Genomic DNA, 25638 nt, shown 5'->3' with positions numbered 1-25638 from the left:
AATACATTTAAAATAAAATATATTGATGAAAATTGAATGATCATGAGTGCTAATATACATACATACACATCTATGTATGATTTCATCGATTGTCAAACTCTTCCCAGGAAAAAAGTTTAGGAAAAAAAATTGAACACAATTCATAAGAGAGGTATAATTAGAAGGATTTTGTTCATTTTGATGTTGAAGGCCCTTGGAAAAGGTTTTGAGGTTTTTTTGCAATAAAAAATATGTGAACTTTTGGATTTTTAAATTGTTGTATCTTGGTTGTATGCGAATACTCAATTAATTGATGATTCAAATAAAAAATTGTAAGATTAATGGTCATTTTTTTTTAAGATTCATGTATTAGATTTAAACCAATAGGCTAGTGAACCAACCACGTGATTTTCACAACTATTAACCTAAATAGGATTACCAAGGTCAATAACTCGGACTCGTAATAAAATCTTCCCAAGGCATACGAGCAACTAGTACCAATTTACAAACTCAAGCTAAAAGAAGTGCTATAATTTATAGATGTAACTTCAACAGCATGTTCGTTAGTGAGGAAAAAAAGAATGGTAATATTAGATTACGACTTTACCTAAAAGCTTAAGCTATTATGTTATGGGTCAACAATGCATATCAAGCTTTAATACTACCCTGCACATGCAGCCCAACAGCACTTGGAGAGGAACACACACGACAAATAACACACGGGATAGGGAACACAATAATGTTTTAAACACCATACAATAAATGTAGGCAACAAAACTAGAACCCAAGACCTCCTGGTAACCAGCTCTGATACCATGTTAGATTACAACTTTACCTAAAAGCTTAAGCTATTAGGTTGCGGGCCAACAATGTATATCAAGCTTTAACAGGTATTTTTTCCTGCTTTTGCTTGAATAAGAAGAATGAAAATTAAGAAAAAAAAAAGAGGCAGTATTTCCATTATAGTTCTTTTTATTTTGATGAACATCTTCAGTGTCAGTATTAAAAGATTCATCCTTCCCCTATTCCTCACCCTTTCTCCCCATTTCTCATAGAATGCAATCAAAATGGGTGATTTTGAGGAAGATCTAATTTTTGTTCTTTTCTTCCCAAATCACCAAATCTGTTAAGAGTCTAGAAGCAAGATGCTTGTACATTTGGATGTTAACAAACACAAATACATATTCTCAAATACCTAGAATAATGAAAGTTCAACTAACACAACTGCAATGAGTAGAGAGCACTTGGGGAAAATACCGAATGAGTGATATTTTCAAGAGAATCGACAATGCAGTGAGCATAATCATAACTAGGATAAATACACCACTTGTCTCCAGCATGTGGATGAGGAGTAAACTGCACAACACAAAGACAAAAAAATGAACATGAGAAGCTTCTTGAGTTTATATTTTATATATATATATATAGTTATGGATACAGACTTGCCTTGATTCGATAGGCAATGAGGTCATACATATTAAAATTATCACTCTGCATGTCTTGCTTCATCCTAAGTGTTGCTTTGCCTTCTTCAATCATCCCGCGTCTCATTTCATCAAATAGTTTGAGTGATTCCGCCACAGGCCTATCCCGCCATGGACTGTTCATCTTCTTTTCCCTGTACTCTTTTATCTCTTCAGGTGTCTAGAATAAATACTTCACAAGAGTAAGTAAAGTTTTAAACAAACAGATAGGGTCATTACACAATAATATCAAGTAAAGCAATCACTAGTAATCAACCATATCATCAACCATGCCACATGCAGTGTTTTAGCAGGTCAACAGCGACAAGTCAAAAGCCTAATCTACAAATTAGAATTGATTTTTGGATCCAAGATTTTACGCAAAAATAATTGCAAAAATAATTTCTAGAAAAATGAAATTTAAAAGGAACCGAAATAAATGCTGAAGAAGAAATTATTAAATGAGCAACAATCAAAAGGATTCCAAATTTCCAAATGACAAAAAATAAAAAAGATCCAATGAGATTCTAAAAAGTAAATAATAGAAAGCATTTTCTGCCAACAGTGACCTATATCCTCAAGTAAACTTGATAAATGATGCGTCTATGGTAGAGAATTAATGAAAAAAGGGTTATAACATATAGTAGAATGTGCAGTACCCAGTACCCACAGTTAAAAAAAGAAATTATATGCATCTTGGCAAATGATGTGTCCACGATAGAGAATTCATGAAAAAAGGGCAATACCCAGTACCGACAATTGAAAAAAAAACAAATTACGTACAGGAATATTGACAGGTCAATAAACACTTACCAAATAATCCTACATAACTAGTAGATGAGTTTGAGAAACAGTACTTTGTTCTGGGCTAATTAGCATACAGAAGAAGTAGGGAAAATAGGTGTTCAACCTGGTGATCAACATATGCATGGCCTCGCCGTATCAGCTCCACTGCCAGATCATACAGATCTTGGAAATAATCACTAGTGTAAGTAATCTGCAAAAGTAAAACAGATCAATTCTTGAAAGGAGGTAAGGCAAAAATCAACCTACTGATGTGGTGTACGGTGAAAATTATACCTTAAAAGGCTTCCAACCCATCCATTGGACAATTTCTTCAATATGATCAATATATTCTTTCTTTTCAGCTTCAGGATTTGTATCATCATACCTGACAGAACCACAAGTGGAGCTCTACTCAGACATGACATCAACTACTTTTATTTTACCTTTTACAGTGGATAAAAGGTGGTTTAAAATATCAAATCCAGTCATTTCTTGCAATTAAAAACCTAAATAGATCCTATTCTTGGTGAAAGCTAATTTACAACATTCAGTTCTCATGTTAGCGCCTTCCTGCATGCACATGGGAGGAATTCCTGGACCATCCATTAAGCAACAAACCAAGTAAATTGACGCAATAAGAGATAGGTAGGTTTTTTTAAGGCCAACTAACTTAGAAGTGACAACCCCAACTGCCTCCCAGCCCTTCAACCACCAAAACAAGGAAAAAACACAACAAAACAAGACAAAAAACAAATATAAAGTGCATCACATGCAAAGTATAATTGGCTCAGACTATTTTCTGCATTGCTATATCCTTGCTGTTCAGGGCCTTCAGGCTTCCTCTGTTATTCTTCAACTTGCCTTTATATTACATTTCAACCTAAGCCCTCTCACATCCTTCAAATTTGATGTCCCAGCAACACGCCTACCCAGCCTATATAAAAGGCATTAACATTAAACAACTTAATAATATATCACGCTACCCACATTGGGAATTCTCTTAGATTTCAAACAGTTCTCAAACTGTCAAAAGGCATGGATCATCCAGAACATCACTATATGTTCACAAGCTAAAGAGATCTATTATATGCCTCTATTACTCTTAAATCTCTAACAATTATTACTGCATACAATATATATATACTTGTGATTCCAACCACTACCTACAACCCACCAACCCCCAGCCCCACTTTGTCACTGACACTCATTGGTTGAAGAGAGATTCTCGAGCACAGTTGCTAATTAAGATCTGAATCATGAATATAAGTTTTAATTTCGTGTTTGAGAATTGAGAATCCAATCAAATCATAAGATCAAATAAAAATTCTGAACATTAGTTGTAAGTTACATGTACATGTAAAACAAGAAAAACACACTAAATTTTGGAATATCTTAGCCAATATTGAATGGTCATGTGCCCTGATATGGATACAACCATAACAACGACAATTACAAGCCTTAAGTCCCACTAGGTGGGGTCCGCTACATGAATCCTTTTCAGTCAATTCACCCGATTGAGAGCGTTTTCCTCTATTAGATTAAGGGTTATTAAATTCTGAACATCAATTGTAAGTTACATGTACATGCAAAACAAGAAAAACACAATAAAGTTTGGAATATATTAGCCAACATTGAATGGTCTCATGTGCCCTGATATGGATACATACATGTCAAATTATCAAATGTACAACACTTATTTAATATCTGCTACGTTTATTTTGTGCTCTAATAGCTTTTCTTTAGTGCATTTTCGGTTGCTTGGAGAATGTTCTGTCCTCTTCATTTTATATTATCTTTCTTCTAAATAGATTCGTTAACTAACCAAATAAAAAGTGAAAATAACTCGCCCTTGAAATATCAAAACTTCAAAAAATCTGTAGTCCAGATAAAATTATTCTGAGACTGGAATTTCAAAATCTTTAAAAAAGGTTTCCAAAACCTAAGTTTTTTTTAACACGCATACATGGATATCAAAAGAAATATAGTAGAACAATGTTATTTATTGAAATCCTAGGGGCCCTTGGAAAAGGTTTTGAGGCATTTTTCTACTAAAAATAGTAAATTTATTAGTCTGTCGAAATATTTTTCTATCCAAAATAGTGAAAAATTTATTAGTCTGTTAAAATAGTCATATTTGACTCAAATATTTCAACAAATTAGATCTGGTGGAACTGAGTTAGACTTAGCTCCATATTGAATCAAGGACCTCATATCCAAATCAGTGTTTATCAAAAAAAAAATTTGAATCGGTAATCATGCAACGGTAAATTCTTGCATACTTCGATTCACCTACTAGATTAAAATAGGCAGGCAAGTGAACTAAATTGAATTTTATGATTTCAATTGAGAATCATTTGATTTTGACAACTATGCCCTTAAGCCTTTTTTTATATAGGCACAAGAACTATGTTCTTAAGTATCACATACATATTACAAAATGGTATGTGTGTGAACTTGCATATATTTCATTTCAGACATCTCAGCACCCTCACTCTTGCACGTTACAGATCGTGGCCCTCTAGAAAGGCGCATTGATGTAGATCCTCCTTAATAGGTGGTGCTTCCAACTTAGAACCTTGATTTGTAAGTTCTAGCACAAACATTGGTAAAACCTCACTCCATCATAATAGGACCTCGCTCTTGTCATAATAAAGCCTAGCTTATGTAATTAAAAATCTCAAAATATTTTGGGTAGGATATATGCCTAATTATTATAATTAGTGATATATAGAGATGGAAGTTAAAATGTGATATTACAACGACTCGTGCATCATTGTGCCTCCTCCACCAGGAGGGCAGCCATCATCATCGTGCCTGGTGACACCAGGCATCACCATGAGAGAATATGGGGGAGCCGCTGTCTTCATCAAGTGAAAGTTGCTCGACCTTGCAATTGAAGGGGGTAGAATCAATCTCCTCCCGATTACTGAGAATCAAAAGGGAAGAAGAACTTCCATCTACCTGAAGAGAGGGGGCATTGAATGGCTCCTCTTGGTGCTCAAGAAGTTCTAGGATTGCTGCAAGGAGGAGGGGGGTCTTCCCTCTTCTTGGAAGAGATGTACCAGAGCAAAGGAGAAGACCCTTCTGCTCGATCTTCAAAAGAACAGATTTGGCAGATTTCTAGCCCTAACAGAGATGAGCAATGGAGGTCAGTAGCCTTCCCAGAGAGCCTTGGCTCAAAAGAGTGGTTCAAACTCTTCGTTGCCATGCCGGAGCTAGGCAGAAGAATCTCCCTGGACACCCCTGCTCATTCCAGGTCTAGTTTGGAGAAGTTAAAGGTTTCAGTGAAGCTTCCTCCCTAGTTGGAAATACAAGCCACCCCTTCTTAGCTGCCAGTTTCCTGCACCTGACCTTATTGCGGCGTCTATCTGAGCTTTTCCATCTCCAAGTTGCAGATGTCGGAGACAAGTGGAGACAAGCACTCCTTTGTGAGTGCTGCTCGTAGTGACTCTCTGGCCAACTTACAGTCAACAAAGTTTGAGTCTCTTGGCCTTATCCCCAAGCTACTTTTTAGTGCCCCTATCCCTCATCATGTACATCCTCCAAAGTTCATCCAAGGGCAAAGCCTTGACTGCCTTGGAATCAGGAGGACAAGCTGGCATTAATCCCTATTGAGGAGCCTTATTCTTTGATTGTTGCAGACCCCGGTCAATCAGTTCCCAATTTAAATAAACTGGATCTTGCCAGTCCCAGCTTCAAATTGAAGGTTTCAAACTAGGTTCTCAGCAAAATGAATTTATTGAGCAAAGCAATTGCTGTTTACTTTGAAGGTTTTGATAAAAAAGCTTTGTGTTTCTTTGAGGAAGTTGAAAAAAAGAGAAGAGATGAAGGGTTGGTTTGTGAGAAAAAGCATCAGAGCAGCAGCAGCAAGAAAGGCACAAATAGGGAGCTGAAAAGATTGGAATTTTCTGTTAACTATGAAAAATCAGAGAGTTTCAGAAATGGAAGCTTCTAGTAGCAGCAGGCATTTTGCGAACTTATGTTGAGAAAAATAATCTCTTGAAACATGAGGAGTCTAAATGACAAGATCAAAAGAGTAGTTATTAGATCATTTCTCAAAGATTGGAGTTGGGATATCTGTTTTCAGGAAACCAAGGTCAAATCTCTAAACCACTGGTTGGTAAATAGCTTATTGGGTTCAAAAAACTGTGGATGGATTGCTTTAAAAGCTGCAGGCACAGCAGGAGGGATTCTCATCATATGGAAGTTTTAGTTGTGGAATTATTAGAACATTCCATTAATTCTTTCTTGGTATCCTGCCTATTCAGAACTTTGGAAGACAACTTCTCATGCAATTTCACCAAGGTTTGTGGTCCTGACAAAGGGCCTTCCAGGCATCTCTTCTTGAAAGAGCCCATGGAAATTAGAAGAAATGGGAGGTCCCATAGGTTATTGTCGGGGATTTCAACTTAATTTTGTATCCTCATGAATGAAGTGGCACTTCCTCGGACTCCTCCAGTATGCAGCTGTTTCATGACTTCATGAATGATTTTGGCCTCATTGACTTCCCCCTTATCGGAGGCTCTTTCATGTGGTCTAACTCAAGAGAGTTCGCCTTGATGTAGGACAAGAAGCAAGACCTTGGGAGGATCCTTGCTGGAGAATAATTAAGAAGTGTAGGGTTAAGGAATTGTGAGGTAAAGTTAGTAGTTTATTATGTGCGTTTAGTATTAATTAGAATAGAATTATGTGTGTTTGGGGATTATTTGTAATATTTATGTAAAGTAGAGGTATGTTAGTAATGTAGTTTTAGGGGTTTATGTATAATTTATGTAAAGAAGCTTTCTTATAAATAGGGTATGTCTGTAATGTAATGTAGTTTTAGCGGTTTATGTGTAATTTATGTAAAGAGGCTTTCTTATAAATAGTGTGTGAAAGCCATGACTTAGGCAGTAGTTAATGAATTTGAATTGAATTGAATGTGAGATGAATTGAACACTTTTCAAATATTTATGTAAAGTAGAGGTATGTTTGTAATGTAATGAAGTTTTAGAGGTTTATGAATGTAGTTTTAGGGGTTTATTTGAATTGAATTGAATGTGAGTTTTCCCTTCTCAGTTACTCTCTCATCTCTTAGTTTCTATTCTGAAATTTCAGTATTAAAAAAAAAAAAAAAAAACCAAAAAGCAATTCTGCAGTTTCAGAACTTTTTAGAAAGTTCGAGCCGTGTCCTCATTTCTTCAAACACCACCTTCCAGCCACCATCCTGCAAATCCACCCATACCACTAAAAACAGAACCCCCCGCAACCCTTCCCCTCAAAATTTTCATTGCTGTCTAACCACCGTAGGACCCCCATGTGCCAGCCAAACTTCTCCAGCTGCCGACCCGTTCAAAATCCACCATTGCTGGAGTTCTTTTGACATACAAGCCACCACCACTGTATTCCGCACCCCCTGATCTACCCTTGCCTGAAAAGTCATCACCGGAGGCGCCGGCAACTGCGAGCGAGAGCGTCTGCCAGCATCTCCTGTTTCCAGTCTCACGAGAAATTGCCCAACCACAATATTTTAGATTTTCTCTGTGATATTTTGAGCGGCAAGAAGATATTTTGATTGTGGACATTTTTCGCCAGAACCCCAGAAATTGTCACTCCAGCCTCCAGCACTGAAAATCAGGTTTTGTTGCTGTAATTTGTGAGTTTTTGTGAATTTGTTTCATTTCAGCAGGACAATCAATATCAAGGAAAATTGAAGATAGTTTTTGAGAAATTGGGAGTAAGGCTTGTCGAAAATTGTGTTGGAGGGTTGTTGGTGATATCAATGTTGCAGCATATATATCCATAAATTCAACCACATGGTGAAAAATTATAGGAAAAAAGGAATGTCATTTTATCATACCTTGGGTACAATTTCAAGCTCTTCAACACCTTTCACAAATGTGGAGAAAAGGTTTGCAAAATCATTATTGATGGAAAATGTTCAATGGATTTGGTTTCTATAAATGGAGTTGCTCAAATGCAGCTTCATCTGGAACTTGGCTCAGAGCCCCATGAGATGTTTTGGGTTGATAACTCTATTGTACATGTTTATGAAAGATGTTTGGTTCCCATCCAAATGGGTGAATATTTGGATAATTTTTTTTGTGATATTCTACCTATGACGATTGGCCATGTACTCGATTGGATGATTTAGGTGTGACTCAAGGACATGAGAACACATATGTCTTTCATTATAATGGGAAGAAAATTGTTTTGAAGTCTGCTCTACCAATGAATCAAGACAAAGAATCAGTCATAAATACTCAGCTTGAAAGCAATACAAGGAAGGAAATGAATGTGTTCGAAGACATCCAAAGTCCTTCAAAACTCCTTGGTTGGATGATTTTGGTGTGACTCAAGGACATGAGAACACGTATTTCACTATAATGGGAAGAAAATCATTTTGAAGTCCGCTCTACCAATGAACCAAGACAAAGAATCAGTCATAAATACTCAGCTTGAAGACAATACAAGGAAGGAAATGAATGTTTTTTAAGACAACCAAAGTCCTTCAAACATTCCTATTGTAGAGTTTGTCATTCCCAACATGCTTATTGATGCCAACTCTCGACGCTGCCAAAGGATCGTGGTTTCTTGTATCACTCAAGCACTAGCTTTCAAAGAATCCAAGTTTGCTACTTCCTTTTGATCCTCCAAAATTCGAAATTCGAAGCTGAATTTTTCCTAACTGGGGTAGAAGTTGATGTAAGACAAGAAGCAAGACCTTGGGAGGATACTTGCTGGAGAATAATTAAGAAGAGTAGGATTTAGGAATTGTGAGTTTAAGTTAGTAGTTTATTAAGGGTGTTTAGTTTTAATTAGTATAGGATTATGTGTATTTGAGGGTTATTTGTAATATTTGTGTAAAGTAGTGGTACATTTGGAATGCAATGTAGTTTTAGCGGTTTATGTGTAATTTATGTAAAGAGGCTTTCTTATAAATAGTGTGAAAGCCATGATTTGGTAGTTGTTGATGAATTTGAATTGAATTAAACGTGAGTTTACCCCCTAGTATCTCCTCTTCCCCTCCCCCCCCCCCCCCCCCTTTTCCTCTCTTCCAATTTCTCCATGGCTGGAAAACCTTGATACTGCCCCTGCATCACACCTCTCACTCAAGGATCGACATATTGCTAACCACAATCCTTAGTCCCTGGGCCCATTTTGGATCACTTTCCCATCTTACTTGACAGAGGAGGAATCGGGTGGGACCAACCCCGTTCCATTTTGAGAACAAGTGGCTTAACCACAAAGGTTAAGAATTGGTAGCTTAACATGTTTTTTGAAGGGAAGGCCATTATGTGGCCGCCTCTAAATTAAAATTGATAAAATAAAAAATGAAGTGGTGGACAAAAATTTCCTTGGCAATATCACTCCAAGGAAAAATGAGATTGTGTGGCATAAAAGAGCTCGACAACCAGGAGCTTAGAGGGAGCCTAAATGCGGAAGATTGAGCAAACAAGTAGCCCTCCAAAAAGCATTTGTTGTCATGATTAAGTCAGAAGAGATAGCCTGGAACACCAGTTTTTCCCACCGCATGGCTAATGCACACCAACCATATAATTTGTTGGCAAAGGTGGAAGTGCTCCTTGAGGAGGAGGGAGATAATAAAATGGGTATTTGCAGTTTCTACAAAAATCCATATACTGAGAAGGAACCTTGGAGACCAACTGTTAATCATATCTTGTTCAAAAATACGAACTTCTCCACAGCTCGATGGCATGAGAGACCCTTTGAGAAAGAGGAAAATTTTTCAGCTCCCAAGAGCTGCATTGGGGACAAGACCCCAAGACCTGACAGTTTTAATATGGCATTCTTTCAAGGGCAAAAAGAGCTTCTTAAGAAAGACATTGTTGGAGTCTCTAAAGACTTTCACAGCTCTGGCAGATTTGTGATCAGCATCACAATTCAAGCTTTGTCCTTCTGATCCCTAAAAGAGGAGCTTTAAGCATCAAAGACTCTCATCCCATCAGCATGGTTGGTAGATTGTATAAACTCCTCTCCGATGTTCCAGCAGCCAGGCTCAAATTGGCAATCTCATAAGTGGTTGGGAAGCACCACAATGCCTTTTTGGCAAGCAGATGAGGTCGTGGATACCTATTTAAAGGGAGGGAAAAGAAGTGGACTAGCTTGTAAATTGGATATGAAAAGGCCCTTGACCATGTGAATTGGAAACTGTCTGCTTTTTATCCTCAGAAGGTTGGGTTTTGAGGAAATTTGGTGTAAATGGATCAGCGCATCATTCTCTGTGTTGATTAATGGCTTCCCTACAAAGTTCTTCAGATCTTCACATCATTTGAGCAAGGAGACCCCCTCTCCCCCCTCTTGTTTATCTTGGTTATGGAGGTTCTAATCCATCTGATAACCAAGGCAAATGAAGGTGGGGCTTAACATTGGAAGGAGCAGTTATAATTTTGTAGTCTCCCGTCTCCTTTTTGCAGATGATACAATTATTTTCTGCAAGGAAGAACTTGAACAAATTCTTAGCCTTAGATGCATCCTCCTTGGGTTTGAAGCAATCACAGGTCTGAAGGCGAATTTGAGCAAGAGTGTTATCATCCCTATGGACCTTGAACCCTCCTTGCAGTCATTCTACGCTGCAATCTTGGAAGCTTCCTTATTTCTTATCTAGACTTCCCTCTAGGAGCCAAATTTAAAGACAAGGGTGTGCTGTCTGGGATCCTATAATTGGCAGATTTGAAAGGAAACTGGCTTGTTGGAAAATGAGGTATCCTTCCAAGGGTGGTAGACTCCTTATCAAAAGCCCCTTAGCCAATCTACCAGTTCATTTATGTCTCTGTTTCCAATCCCTAGTGCAGTGGCTAATTGATTGGAAGGGGCACTCAAAGAAGATTCTTTTGGGGGAACACAAAAGATCAAATATCATCTGCTAATTGTTTGGAAGGGGCAATAAAAGGAGATTCCTTTGGGGGAACACAAGAGAGGAATTCAAATATCTATTGAGATGGGGGGTTGTTTAACACCCATGCAAAAGGGAATCTTGGCCTTAGATCCCTTCTTACTTCTAACAAGCCACTCTTGGGGAAGTGGCTTTGGAGGTTCATGTCTGAGAAAAATTATTTCTAGCAAGCAGTCATTGCTTCTAAATAAGGCCTTCACCACAATGACTGGGCCTCTAGAGTGGTAACCGATGACTATAATACAACTGTCTGGAAATTCATCAGAAGCAGGTGGGAGAACTTCTTTTCTCGCAATTTAGCGCTTCATTCCCTTCTATTTATGGACTTTCCTACAATTAAAAAAAAATGCCATCATTTGCCAACACTGGGAACACTCAATCCTTGGGACTGTTTGGAACATTCCCCTGATCAGGTATGTTTTAGGTGGGAGATTGATGCTCTTATTGATTTTTACAGCAACCTTTACAGTATTCAGAGCCAGGCCTCCTCCAATATTCCCAAGTGGTCCCTGGGCAAGGAGGGAACTTTCAGTCAATTCCTATTATAAATCACCTTAGCTGCCCAATGGAGTGCATCAGCTCTTTTCCTTGGAAGCCCATTTGGAAAACAGCGGCCCCCCCTCCAAGATGGCTTTTTCCACCTCCTAGGGAAGATCCTCACCCTTGATAACCTTCAAAGAAAGGACTTCTCTACCATGAATAGGTGTTTCCTATACCTCAAAGAAGCAGAATCTGTGGATCAGATCCTACTTCACTGCCCCTCGACCAGGAAACTCTGGAACTTGGTCATTTCCTTGGTCAAATCAGAAATAGATCATTGCAGCTTCAGTTGAGAGTGAGATTTGGGCTTGGAAAGGGATCTGCGCCAACAAGCTCAAAAGGAGAGCCCTTTCCCTCATTCCCCTTGCTATATTTTGGGTGATCTGGAAAGAAAGGAACAAAAAGGGGCTTTCGATGGGACAGTGTCTTCTTTGCAGGATGTCAAAGATAACTGGATTTCTTTGATCTCTAGCTGGCATAGTGGATGCCTGAGAGGAACTTCTCTATTATTCTTGATTTCTTGGATGTGCTTCAGTAACTGGTGTGTTTGTTTTAGTTTTCTGTTGTTTCTTCTCGGTGCCTAGTTTTTCTCTAATAAAAGTTTCCTTTATGATCAAAAAATATATATATAGATAATTCATGTAAATGCTTCCTAGATGCATCTACCCTTCAACTCTTCTGATTCTCTGCTTCTCGCACACAAGCACCCCCACTCAGGATTTCACACCCACTTTGTGCAACTATGCTCCAGTCAATATGGTGAAAATTTCAATCATATTTTGAATCCTTGATGCCATCTGGCCCTGATTTTAAAGTATAACATAATGTCTTACTAACATATTGGAAGATTGTTCAAATTCAAAACATTAAAAAATAGTGTGAAACCATTTGCATGCATCAAATAACAAGTCATTGACATCTCAGCATTTTGATGTGTTTTCATAAAAGTTAAAAGTAGTTATCTAGCTAGGACACTTCCTCGTCAACATTTCAGCCAACTTGTAAAGTGACTTATATTTTGAACCATAGGGAGACCTAATAAAGTCAAGGAGTCGGATGGTTCTTCCATGCCACAGTAACTCTAAATCCTCACCTAAATTAAGAACTGAGTTTTTCTTCAAGTCATGCAAATGTACTCATGTACCACCTGGTATTTGTTGGCTATCACATTGGCCAAAATCATAATAAATACAAATACTACAGGATAACAAAACATATCGAAAATGATTTTCAAATGCAGCTTGATGACACAGGTTAGCAATTTGACATATTTTCACCATCTCAGTCTGTTGTGTTTACATGTGCAGACCATTGAATTATCATGCATTAAGTCCCACTATGTGAGGTAGGCAAATCATGCCACAACCATGATTTGAATAATACAGAGACAAGGATTAAGTTCAGTATTTCTTTTGATTCAGTGCTATCCGTAAGTGGTGCCAAATGAAGCCTAATAGCCATGTGATAAAACTAAAGAAGCTCAAAATACCAATGCTCACCTCAGGTAGCAGCATCCATCTCTCTCTTTTGCCAGGCCAAAACTAACAAACATTGCCTGAAAAATTGTCATCACATGAGTATCAAACACTAACAGAGTATATTGTGGATCTCAAGCAATAACTCAATAAGCTGTAGTTACCTTGGCATGACCAATATGCAAATATCCATTTGGTTCAGGTGGAAAACGAGTGAATACTTTTCCTCCTGTAGCTTTCAAATGCTTATCAAGCATTTCCTTCGAATTGCACACCCTCAGCACAGGGCGATCACTGAAAAATATTTCAGTATGCACCTAAAGTCCAAACAAAACTCATCTAGTCATCATAAAGTTCTTCATTTAAATAAGAATATGCATTTTTTGTGGGTTTAATGGGGGAATTGAATGTGCAAGGATGGAAGCAAAAGCAAGCATACCATGAAGGAATACCTCACAAACTCACTCAAGATGCAAGTTAAAATCAAAAGCAAGCTAAAGAATTTGTGGACACCACCCATACCCATGGTCTTAAATTTCCACAAAATTGTCGAAATTTCTGTCAAAATTTTCAATTTCCGTCACCCTCAAAATTGAAATGGCAGTCGATTTCTATCTTGCATAATTTCCGTCGAAATCTCAATGAATCATCCAAAATTTATTGAAATTTTGAAATTTTAGCGAAACTTGTCGAAATTTTAACTATATAACGAAATTTCGTTGGAATTCAAATAAGAGATTTAGGAGTGAAGTGAAATTTCTCTCTTAATTTATTTTATCAAAACAAAAGATTATTACAAGTACTTTTAAATTTATATGAAAAAATAAACTTACAGTAACATTTTATTTAACCATTCATGTCTAAACTATCATTATTTGAACGATAATAATATTTAAATGATTTATGAATTTCATTTGCATTAACTGAATATGTTTAATATACATTATCTACAAATATGTTTGATACACATACCTACTATTTTACAACTTTTCCATCTCATACAAAACATAGATGTATTTAATTTGTAATATATTAGTCCAAAAACTTATATTATTATGTTTGTTAATCATTTATAAAGTTTCACAAAGAATTCCATGTTTTACTACTAATTTTTGTTATTTTTTCAAATTGAAATCAAAATTGACATCAAAAGCGAAATTTCAGTCGAAATTTCTGTTCTATTGGAGCTTCGAAATTTGAGTCAAAATCGAAATTTAAGACCTTGCCCATACCCAATCAAAACAAAAAATTTTAATTGTTTGTTTTTCATTTTTTTTCTTGAAAAAGTCCTTAGGAAAATAATGAATTTTGAAAAATATACATTTAATGGATCTTTCTAATTGTTGAAAATTGATTTTAGAAAAAAATGGATAAATGATTTTTACTCCTTTCCAAGCAAATTAGAAATTATAACTGCCACAATTCCTAAATAATTCAAGTTAAATGCCAATAAATTAATTAACCAGCAACGTGGAGGACTATCACATCTATATTACAAAAAATTTGGTAGTAGGAGCCTCATGTCCCCCATTATAGGTCACTACCTCAAATCAACATGTTAGATTGCCACTTTACCTAAAAGCTTAAGCTATTAAGTTGTTGGCCAACAATGTATTTAACACTCTCCAGCATGTGCAGCCTGATAGCACATTGAGAGATAAATAAATGAAAAATAACACTCATCATGTGGAATACAATAATTTTTAAATGTGACACATTAAATGCAGGCAACAAGACTAGAACCCAAGACTTCTTGCTAACGTGCTCTAATACCATGTTAGATTACCACTTTACCTAAAAGCTTAAGCTATTAGGCTTTGAGCCAACAATGTATTTCAAGCTTAAAAACCACATATACCAAAGTCACAGGAATCCTACTAGATCATTACCCCTCAACCATGGAACTTAATTTTATAAACCTAGGCATCGTTCCAAATTAAAATGATTTTGGAAATAGATACCTCTATTTAAGAATGGAGTCGTCATATTTTAAAATTACTTTAAAAGAACAACCAAGCACTTAATATAAAATAACTATATCCAATAATAACACCAAATAATCACCAGTAACCACCAGACCAGACATGTAATCATAATAATCTGTCAAGCATGAAAATTCATTCAAACAATTAAAAAAAAAAAGAAAAAAAGAACTTTTAAGTACATTAAGCACATATTCTTGGACCATGGCTTGACACCTAAACCTACATGGAAGTAAAAAATAAGCAACTTGTAAATCATGGTTCTGACACCTAAGCCAATGTGAAAGGTTTTAGCTGAGAAAATCATGGAGAATCAATCAAATCAAAAGTGGATTGAAGTATAATTCTAGAACACTTGAGGATGATTTGGCCATGGGCTTGCACTTGGGAAATCCCAAGTAGCCAAAATATCTCCTTCTTGAATGGAGAGCCAAACAATTAGTAGTTTAAAAGCCCTATAAAGAAGGGGCCAAAATAAAAATAAAAATAAAAATAAAACAAAATTTTAAAAAATAGATTGATACATCAATTAAAGGGCATACTTTTATCATCCACATAGTTCAATCATAATTGATATACCCCCAATCATGCAATCAATCATTCTATTGCAATAAAAAGAAAATCATGTCCAAATCATATATATCAAAATAGATCCTAGGCATGCTCATACCCATTATCCCATGAGAAATAAAAAATCAAAACCCATGGAGCATGGGCACACTCGCTTAAGAAATTTGTCTTGACAGATCCTTTTATTAAAGAAATCTTAATTTTTTTTCTACAACACAATTTCAGCAGTCTCTAAATTTTTTACACTCTTCACAAAAGCATTCTCCCTCACTCCTTCCCCTCCTTTTCTCCCTCCCCACCAAAAGAGGCACCCAAGTTTTTGTTCATAGACAAATAAAATTTACTGGAGTAAGATTTTTCCTTGGAGGAAATAAGAACATCCAAAGGGTCCAAAATAATTCAAAGATTGCTTTAGGGTCAAAATTAGAGCTCTCTTAAACCAATAGCCCCATTTTGGGCAAATGTGCATGAAAGAGCATCATATAGGAAATTAGGGTGCACACACAAAGTTAACAGGGTGCACATCGCAATCCACTGAACTGAGCAACACTCATATCTTGCTAAGGGCCACACTCCGCTGCATGCACTACTCTGGCAGAGCTGCACTGCTCCACATCCAATCTTGCTCATTTCTACCTTCTTTACTTTCCTATGAAGCTTATAGGCTTGAAAACTTGATTTTTTAGGTGAAAACTTATTCATTCCTAATTTTTAGGCCTAAAATGCTTGCTCATTCCTAATTTTAGGCCTAAAATGCCTTTTAAGGTCCAATAAATTACAAATTTGGGTTTTAAATATTGGGCATGAAATTACAAAAATTTAAAGTGGAATTTCAATTTTGAATGTGCATGGGCTCAATATAAGCATAGAAAAATATGAAAATATACTTGTGGAGATATGAATAAAAATGAATAATAAGATGCATAGAACATTAGTCGATTGATACAGGCAAAGCTACGGCGAATAATAACAGGAATAGGCTTCAAGACAAAATGTTAAAGCCCGATGATATGTTAGCACAATATCCAGAGGTCTGCGACACAACATAGCTTCTCACAATATACGCCATTGAAATGCAATTTTGTCATCATAAATTATTTGAATGCAACATGTATTTAAATGAAATGCATTAATGATGCCAAAGAACAAAATAAAATCATGGAGAAAGTAAACTCAAGGATAGAAGGAGTTAAGTGTCGAACGTGTAATACAGTAAAAATACAACAAAAAAGGAAAACTAGAAAAAGGTGCACCTTGAAATTTTCCTCTGGCTGAGGGAATATCAGAAAAGGATTCAGTTCCTCTTCAGATGATTGCACCGGAGTAGAGGCATTCACAGCAACACTTTGTGCCTAAATGGACAAAAGCCAAGCAAATGGAGAAGATAATCTTACCACATATATAAATTAAAAAAGGTGCAGGCAAGATCTAAGGACAATGCAACTGTGCCTCACCTCAACTTTAACAGACTTCTCCTTCTTCTTTTTTGACAGCTTTTCATCATCCGCGGCAGTCCTCTCACCAAGTAATTTGTATAACTTTGCATCAATAAGTTGCTGTTACAGTAATTGGCATGGCAAGAACAGAAGCAAAAATAATATATTTACACTTTTCAGCTTTTCAGATATAGCTCATGTTAAAAAAAATGAAAACGGTGGAGACAGAAGAGAAGAGGACCATCACCTTGACAATCTTTGGATCAGCCCATGGTTGCCTCTTCCGCACATGTCCAAATAAATCACCAACTACAGAAAAATGTCAACTTATAAGGATAAAGGTATACTACCAGAAAGGATGATAAAAAAGGCTGGGATGGGAAATGAATAAACCATGCTAAGATTTTTCTGTACATGTTCCAGGCAAGGACAAAAAAAATCTTTTGGTTGCAGACATTGCTTACAATATCTTACAAGGGATTGTTTTATAATATGTATGATGCCAATGAGATGCTCAGCCTCCGGGTATGGCACCCCCATCGCCTGAATTGTTCCAGGAAAATGCAATGCAGTGCATAGAGAGTTGGTTATAAATTTTACTCAATGTTAAAGTGGTTTTCAAGTACAGCCTGAACAAATCATATCTTAGCCGCTGTTTTGCAGTACTCAATGTTCACAAAATTAACTACAAACATTGCATACTTTTTCAAACAATAATTGAAATCATTTGAATAAATCTGTATTACTAAGGGAAGAGGAATATGGCCGACCATCGTAAATTTTTTTTTTTTTTTTTTTTTAATTGACTTCCTTAGGAATTTGCAATTTATAATAAAGATGGGAACATAGATGAGTTATTAACACAACTACACCAACACCCTCAGGGCGGTGTGCAATCCGTCTCAAAATTATCCCTCTTCTTTGAAATAATTTACAAGAAGCATCTTCAAGCTTGCAGAAAAGAACTCTAGTGCATCACCTCAAGTCTTCACCATTTAAATCAATAATTTAAAGATCACATGCTGCAGTTGTTCCCCTAATAAAATAGTTCAAGGCTGTGACACTAACATTTGTAAATCTATGTAAGGATATACAAAACCATAAGAAGGCATTTTCAGCATAGCTTTGCAGTCTACACAAAAATAATAATAAAAATAAAAATAACAACAATAAAGACAACAAAAATGATAATGACTAAATCCTCTCTATGAGAGACGGAGAGTACACAACATACTTACAACACCGCTCCCACGTTTCCCTTACCATCCAAGTTTTCCAAAACATTGATTCTAATTTACAAGCTCTCTCTTTCTCACCTCTCCCCCCCACCCCCCAAAAAAAAAAAAACCCTATAAATATAAAAAATATTTTGCGAGTTCCTTTCTATTAAAAAAAGTAGAAACATCTTTGCAATTAACAAATGTTCTCCCAACACAGGTATGAAAAACAATACAGTCCAATATATATTAGAAAATATTAAGATTATTACTGATTTTACCATGGAGAAAACATTGGCTCTTAGACCAGAGCAGCACATGAGGCAATTTGAAAAAAGAAATACATCTAGTGTTACACTTTCCATTTCTTTAGAACGAATTGGATAAAAAATATGTAACAGAAAAAAATATGAAATAAATTTTCAAAGAAACTCCTTCCCTGAGTATAACGATCAACTACATCATCCTACTTTAACAGGAAGATCTGCAACAGTCAATGCCACCTCAACTGGTATTCACATAAAATGTGTCTTAGATTCAAAGACAAAAGTGGTTGTGTTCCCAAATAAGAATGGGTAAGAGGCATCTCAACTCCTGATTCCTGAGCCTCATTGTCATATGCTTGTATGCAAATCAGTCTAGGAACAGAGGAGCCTGAGTTAGTGAATTCATTTAATAAAAAAGTGACAATTAATATTCACAGTGACACATGCCCCAAAAGTGTCTAATCCCCATACATTTTAATAATAGATCTTAAAAAGAACATCTTTCAGAAGCAGCATTCTGCCAGATTAGGTTTGGCAAGGCAGACACAGCTTTTGGCAGCATTCACAAAGCTACTTTCTAAACATAAAAACTAACTCATCAAAATAAACAATAAAAACCAATTAGATGGATCTTTAAACTAATCAAGACCCAAGACTAGACGCTTATTTAATAATTTGATGTAATCTACCCTCTCAAGTCTGTAATAAACTTGAATGCACAGAATGACAACTGAATGGCCTCGGAAAAGGTGGAAATTCTTCAGGACTCTCTGGAATATCTTAAAGAAGGGGACTTGTTATAAAATTATGTTAACCAAACATAGGGGGGAAAGCTCTAACTGTTGGATTGAAAAAATAAAAATTATTATTGTAAAAATAATGCAATCAGGTTGCAAGAGCGATAGGTCGCATTCAAGAAGATATGCATGTCAACATGTTGGTAAGATAGGGAAGAGAAAGAAAGGGGCATTTAACATAGCTTTTGAAATGTTTTAGGCAGAAATTAGCAATGTATCACACACGCACACAACACATGCAGAAATATATGGGACACTAAGAGAAATTAGTTAGTTGTGTGTTGCACACACACATGCAGAAATAAATGGGACACTAAACCACATGACGATAGATGAGAGATGTATAAATAACCAAAAATATAGTAAAAGGAAAATCAAGACTGAAAGAATGATGAGACATTGGATTAAACAGTTCAATCAGATTGGTATCCTTTTTTTATCCAATCTAAGCTAATATATATCTCTTGCAAAAAAGTCAGATCAGGTTCAGTTCAAGTGAAGTCAAACCAAGGATTTATGATTCCGCTTTTGCCTAACAAAATTAAATTGCTTCTCCAGCTCAACCATAGGCATCTAAGAACCAGAAAGAAAGGGGGGGAAACGTAATGATGTGCATCTGTATGTACATGAATATTTACACAACATAGAACATATTCAATACCTGGCGATTTAGAAACAAAAGTGTTATTAAAAATACTCCCATATTCATGTGCAAGGCCTGATGATTTATAAAAATATTCCACTGAAATAATTTTCTATTGGAATGAGAAGCACGATATCTCAAATCTCACAAAAAAGGTAAGTTAGGTATAGCTCCTATAGAAGATAAGATAAGGGAGGGACGACTCAAATGATATGGACACTTGCAACTTAGGCCAAATAGTGCACTTGTGAGGAAGAGTGACTTATTTACTGTGGAGGGCAGTAGAAGGGGTAGGCATAGACCTAAAATAACTTGGGAGAAGATAGTGAGTAAGGATTTAATATCCTTGAACCTATCAAAAAAAATGGTCCATGATCGCATAAATTGGCGGAAAAGGATTCATATAGCCTGCTTGGTTTTGTTGTTTTTGTTGTATAAATGGATAAAATGTTGGAGATTGATTTCCTTAATAAAATAATGTATGCCTCAGAGGCTCAGACAATAACATTTCTGAGCATATATACCCATAAGATGACGTTTTCAACATAGCTTTACAGCCTAGACACTGAAGTAAATAATGACCAACTGCACAACAGACACAGAAAGTGATGTTTACAACATCACTCCAGCTTTAAATCCGTAACACGGAAGGTTACATTTGGCTCGCAGAATGTCAATTCCTTAGAATAGAATGGAATAAGGCAGGAATTAATAAAAATTGCATATAAATACAATAATTCAGAAAAAAGCCAGCAATACAAAAGGTTGTGCTATTCAATCCAACATTGAATAGGATAGGAATAAACATTCCCATGGGAATAGCTATTCCTTATCCATTCCATGTTATAGATTAATAAAATTTTTGCATTGTCGTGATGACAACACAATTTATTTTTGTAGGCTATCAATTTCCTATACTATCACCATTCTATTCCTACGAATAGACATTTCACAAACCAAATGTAAGTTGAGTGTGTATTTGCAAGCCCTTTGATGTAGCATGTGTAATCAAAATAGACTACGGGGCTCATTGGTGATCAGAAAATGAAAAAAAAAAATATATATATATATATATATATATCTCTACTGCCCTCTTCGTTATCTAGACTTAATTTAAATCTAAGTAAACGACAGTTTTGCACATTAAACGTGCCTAGGAAAATTACAATTCATGACTATAGCTGTTTTTAACTTTTCTAGACTCAAAAGACCTTACAAATGAACTTTGGAATGTGACTCGTGAATGAACTTTGTAAGTAATTTTGGACTTAGGAAATGACACATTTTAACTAACCATAATAATGACACTTAGATACCAATATTATTAGGTAATGTTGCAACTAACAAGGCAAAGAGTGGACTGATTTCTAGATAGTATAAACGGATGCTTCACTGATTCAGCACTGCAACACTCTTTCCTTCAAATCCAAAAGGAAAAAATATTTTGAAAAATTTCATATTCCTATTTATTAAAAAAAGTGAAAAGATGTTTGCAATTTTAAGAATGCTTCCTGACACGAATAGAAAAAATATCAGTCTATAATCTATATATTATTTTTTTTTTTTCGATAAGTAATAAGTTTATTGATAACAAAATGAACGCCAAATACACAAGGAGTGTACAAGGGGTAAACAAATAAAAAACAGAAATTAGTAACTCAAAAACAGAAGAAAATGATTGGTTTCGCAAAGCAGCCAACCAATCCATCAAAGTTGTAAATAAAAATAGCTTCAGGTCTGAAATGGATCTTTCCTTATCTTCAAAACACCTACTATTTCTCTCCCTCCAAAGACACCACAATAAACAATGAGGAACTATCAACCAAATAAACCCATTTCGACAACGACCAAATCTGCCTTGCCAACATGCTAGAAGTCCCACTACAGATTGCGGCATAACCCAGCTCACTCCAAACAAATCCAACACCATAACCCACAAGTCCATTGCAACCGGACAATGAATAAAACGACGATCAACCATCTCATTACTACACTTGCACATGTAGCACCAATCCAATATCCAAACCTTTCTTTTTCGTAAATTGTCAATCGTTAAGCATTTCGCTAAAGCAGCAGTCCAAACAAAAAAAGCTACTCTAGATGGAATTTTCTGTTTCCAAATACTTTTCCAAGGAAAGCCACAATCTTTGGAGCCCATTAAAATACCATAATAACCTTTAACCAAGAAGCCCTTCTCTCTATCAGATTTCCAGCACATCTTATCCTCACTGAACCCCTTCACCAATGCACCATATATGGTATCCATAAAACCAGTCAAGGCTTCTAATTCCCGAAGATGCATACCTCTAAAGAAACTTACATCCCAAAACAAGACTCCATAATCAAACTTCATAAGCTCAGCCACGCTAGCTTCTTTATCTCGGCAAAATCTATAAAAATCAGGATAGCTGACTGCAAGAGACGTCTCACCACACCAATGGTCTTGCCAAAATTTCATCTTAGACCCGTTTCCAATATCGTATAGAACGTGGCCAGAAAAAGAAGGCCATCCCCGACTAATATTTTTCCACAAGCCAACACCATGTGGACCATTAACAGGCCTAGTACACCAACCACCCCATTCACAGCCATATTTCACCTCTATCACTTGCCTCCAAAAAGCAGCCTTCTCCATCCCAAATCTCCATAACCACTTCCCAAGCAAAGCTTCATTAAACTGTCTTACCTTCCTTATCCCCAAACCACCCGAAGAAATGGGAGAGCAAACAGTATCCCATTTAACCAAATGGAATTTTGGTTCATCACCAATGCCACCCAATAAAAAATTGCTTTGAAGTTTCTCAATATGGTTAGCCACAGCAGCAGGAATAGGAAATAAAGATAGAAAGTAAGTGGGTAAATTAGATAGAGTGTTTTTAATTAACGTAACTCTACCTCCCTTAGATAAGTACAAACATTTCCACCCAGCTAACCTTCATTCTATCTTCTCCAAAATTGGATTCCATATTGTCTTATCCTTGAATTTGGCTCCCAAAGGAAGACCCAAATATTTCATAGGAAGATTACCTTGTTTACAACCAAGGACGTGCTAGAATAAATCAAAATTAAACACCGTACCAGCAGGAACCAACTCTGACTGGCCCAAATTTATCTTTAAACCAGAGACCGCCTCAAACCACATAAGAATCACACAGAGAAACAAAATCTGATCCAGATCAGTGTCACAAAAAATTAGAGTATCATCCGCAAAGAGAATATGAGTCACCACAAAAGCTCTTCCCTCTATACGCCCCACACCAAAGCCTGACATGTGACCATCATCGACAGCTTTATCCAACATTCTCGCCAGGGCTTCCATAACCAAGACAAACAACAAAGAGACAATGGGTCACCTTGTCTTAACCCCCTAGAGCTCTCAAAAAACCCACAAGGAGTGCCACTTATCAGAATGGAGAAACGAACTGTAGATATACAAAAGAAAATCCACCGCCTCCATTTGGCAAAGAACCCATCCCGTTCTAGTAACTTCATAAGAAAACCCCAATTTACATGATCAAAAGCCTTCTCAACATCTAATTTGCAAAGTAGCCCTAGCACCCCAGTTTTCAATTTACTATCAAGGCATTCATTAGCAATAAGTACAGGGTCAAGAATATGCCTGTTCCTCACAAAAGCATTCTGTGAAGTTGAAATTATATCTTCCATAACCATGCGAAGTCTGGGGGCTAAAACCTTAGCAATGATCTTATAAACCCTCCCAACAAGACTAATAGGGCGAAAATCCTTTACTTCAATTGCTTCATTTTTTTTAGGAATGAGAGTGATGAAAGTAGCATTCAGGCTTTTCTCAAACTGGCCTTTAGCGAAAAAATGATGGAACACAGCCATAAGGTCAGGTTTGAGAATCCCCCAGCAAACTTGAAAGAAAGCCATTGTAAATCCATATGGTCCAGGCGATTTATCACCATTAAAATTTTGTATGACATCAAAAATTTCCGCCACCTCAAATGGTCTATCTAGCAAATCTGCATTCTCACCGGATATTCTTGGAAATACTAAGACTTCTGGGAATGATCGACTAACTTGTTGCTCAGAGTATAAATTCATGAAAAATTGAGTGATGTAATCGGCAATCATACCTTGATTGGAAGACATGGAAAATTTTGGTATTTGCATCCCCCTCCTTCAAATGTAACACCCTAGACTTTCTGCCTCCAACTAATCTCTTCTAAAAGAGTGATCTTTTCAATATTGGTGCGGAGAGTAGCTTGTTCTAACTTTTCCTCAGCTGTTAAAGGATGAGTTTCCTCTCTAACATCCAAGTCATTCAATTTGTTCCAACGTTCCTGTATCTTAACAATGACATTCCCAAATTCCTCCTCGTTCAACTTTTTTAAATCCAACTTCAATGCTGCCAATTTCTTAGCTAGTATGAAACTAAGATTTCCTTGGAACGAATAGGATGCCCACCACTCCTTCACTTTATCAACAAAGTTCTCCACCCTTAACCACATATTTTCAAAGCGAAAAGGAGTTCTACCTCTCCGATGACACCCCCTCTCCAACAGAATTGGGTAGTGAACAGAAAGTATTCTGGACAGCCTTCTCTATGAAAATTGAGTGAAGTGATCCGCCAAGAACGGAGAGAAAAGAAACCGATCTATTCTCGAAGCGGAGGAAGAATTGGACCAGGTGTAAAGGCCTCCTTCCATAGATATATCCATCAGCCCATGAAAAGAGATAAAATCCAAAAATTCATGCATAGCCCATGTATAACTTACAGCCCCTAGTCTTTCTGATGAGAAACGAATAATATTAAAATCACCACCTAGGCACCATGGCGAATCCCACCAACAAATCAGCCCTGCCAGCTCCTCCCACATTTTCCTACACCTCTTGTTCAAATTTGGCCCATAAACACCTGTGAAAGCCCACTCAAATTAATCACCAACATTTTTAAATTTGCATGAAACAGAAAAATACCCCACTGCTTCCTCCACCTTTTCCACTACCCTTCGATCCCACATCAGAACGATACCTGCAGAAGCACCTTTTGAACCCAAATACAACCAGTCTACATAAGGACAACTCCATATACTTCGGACAATTCCTCTAGTAATCCATTCAAGTTTAGTCTCTTGCAAACATACAATATCAGGTTTCCATGTACGCAACAAATTACGAATCTGAAGCCTCTTCTCAACCTCATTCAATCCTCTAATATTCCAAGAAAGTATTTTCAGATTCATTTAGAAGCGGAGAGAGCCCCCTCCCTATTAATTCCACTGCCCCTAGATGAAGTAGAACCATAATTAATTGAACTGAATAAACCTTTCAAACTGAATAAACCTTTCAGTTCTCTTAAACCTTTCGCACCAGTTCTCTTCAAGTCACGTGCATTTTTTTCGGAAGTAGCCCTACGGTGTAATTCAGCCTCAACCATAAGCAAAAAAGTGGTTACTTGATTTTCCAAACCTTGTAAGGACATGGCCAGAAATTTTTCAAACCCTTTAAATCTTCTTTGGAACCACTCGGAATAAGGTACTTCCCTCACTGGACTCTCCACATCCACAACTTCCTGTCCTTCCATAGTCAAGGGTAAAGAATAGGCTAGTGGTTCCACTACT

At 36.6% G+C, this 25638-nt stretch overlaps 1 protein-coding gene across 2 annotated transcripts in view; it reads right to left on the bottom strand.

Annotated features, from left to right (window-relative positions):
- Positions 1-25638, bottom strand: part of LOC131153564 (glutamine--tRNA ligase) — a 53699-nt gene that overhangs the window by 4594 nt on the left and 23467 nt on the right. For both annotated transcript variants that reach the window (XM_058105951.1, XM_058105952.1), the window contains exons 6-14: positions 17375-17436; positions 17146-17247; positions 16945-17043; positions 13304-13456; positions 13164-13219; positions 2523-2613; positions 2353-2439; positions 1426-1623; positions 1237-1335 (exon numbers count right to left, since the gene is read on the bottom strand). In XM_058105951.1, the coding sequence (XP_057961934.1) occupies positions 1237-1335; positions 1426-1623; positions 2353-2439; positions 2523-2613; positions 13164-13219; positions 13304-13456; positions 16945-17043; positions 17146-17247; positions 17375-17436 (947 nt within the window). The remainder of the gene's footprint in view (positions 1-1236; positions 1336-1425; positions 1624-2352; positions 2440-2522; positions 2614-13163; positions 13220-13303; positions 13457-16944; positions 17044-17145; positions 17248-17374; positions 17437-25638) is intronic.

Source organism: Malania oleifera, chromosome 4 (assembly GCF_029873635.1).
Source record: "Malania oleifera isolate guangnan ecotype guangnan chromosome 4, ASM2987363v1, whole genome shotgun sequence".
Lineage (NCBI taxonomy): Eukaryota > Viridiplantae > Streptophyta > Magnoliopsida > Santalales > Ximeniaceae > Malania > Malania oleifera.
This window is presented reverse-complemented; position numbering and strand designations above follow the sequence as displayed.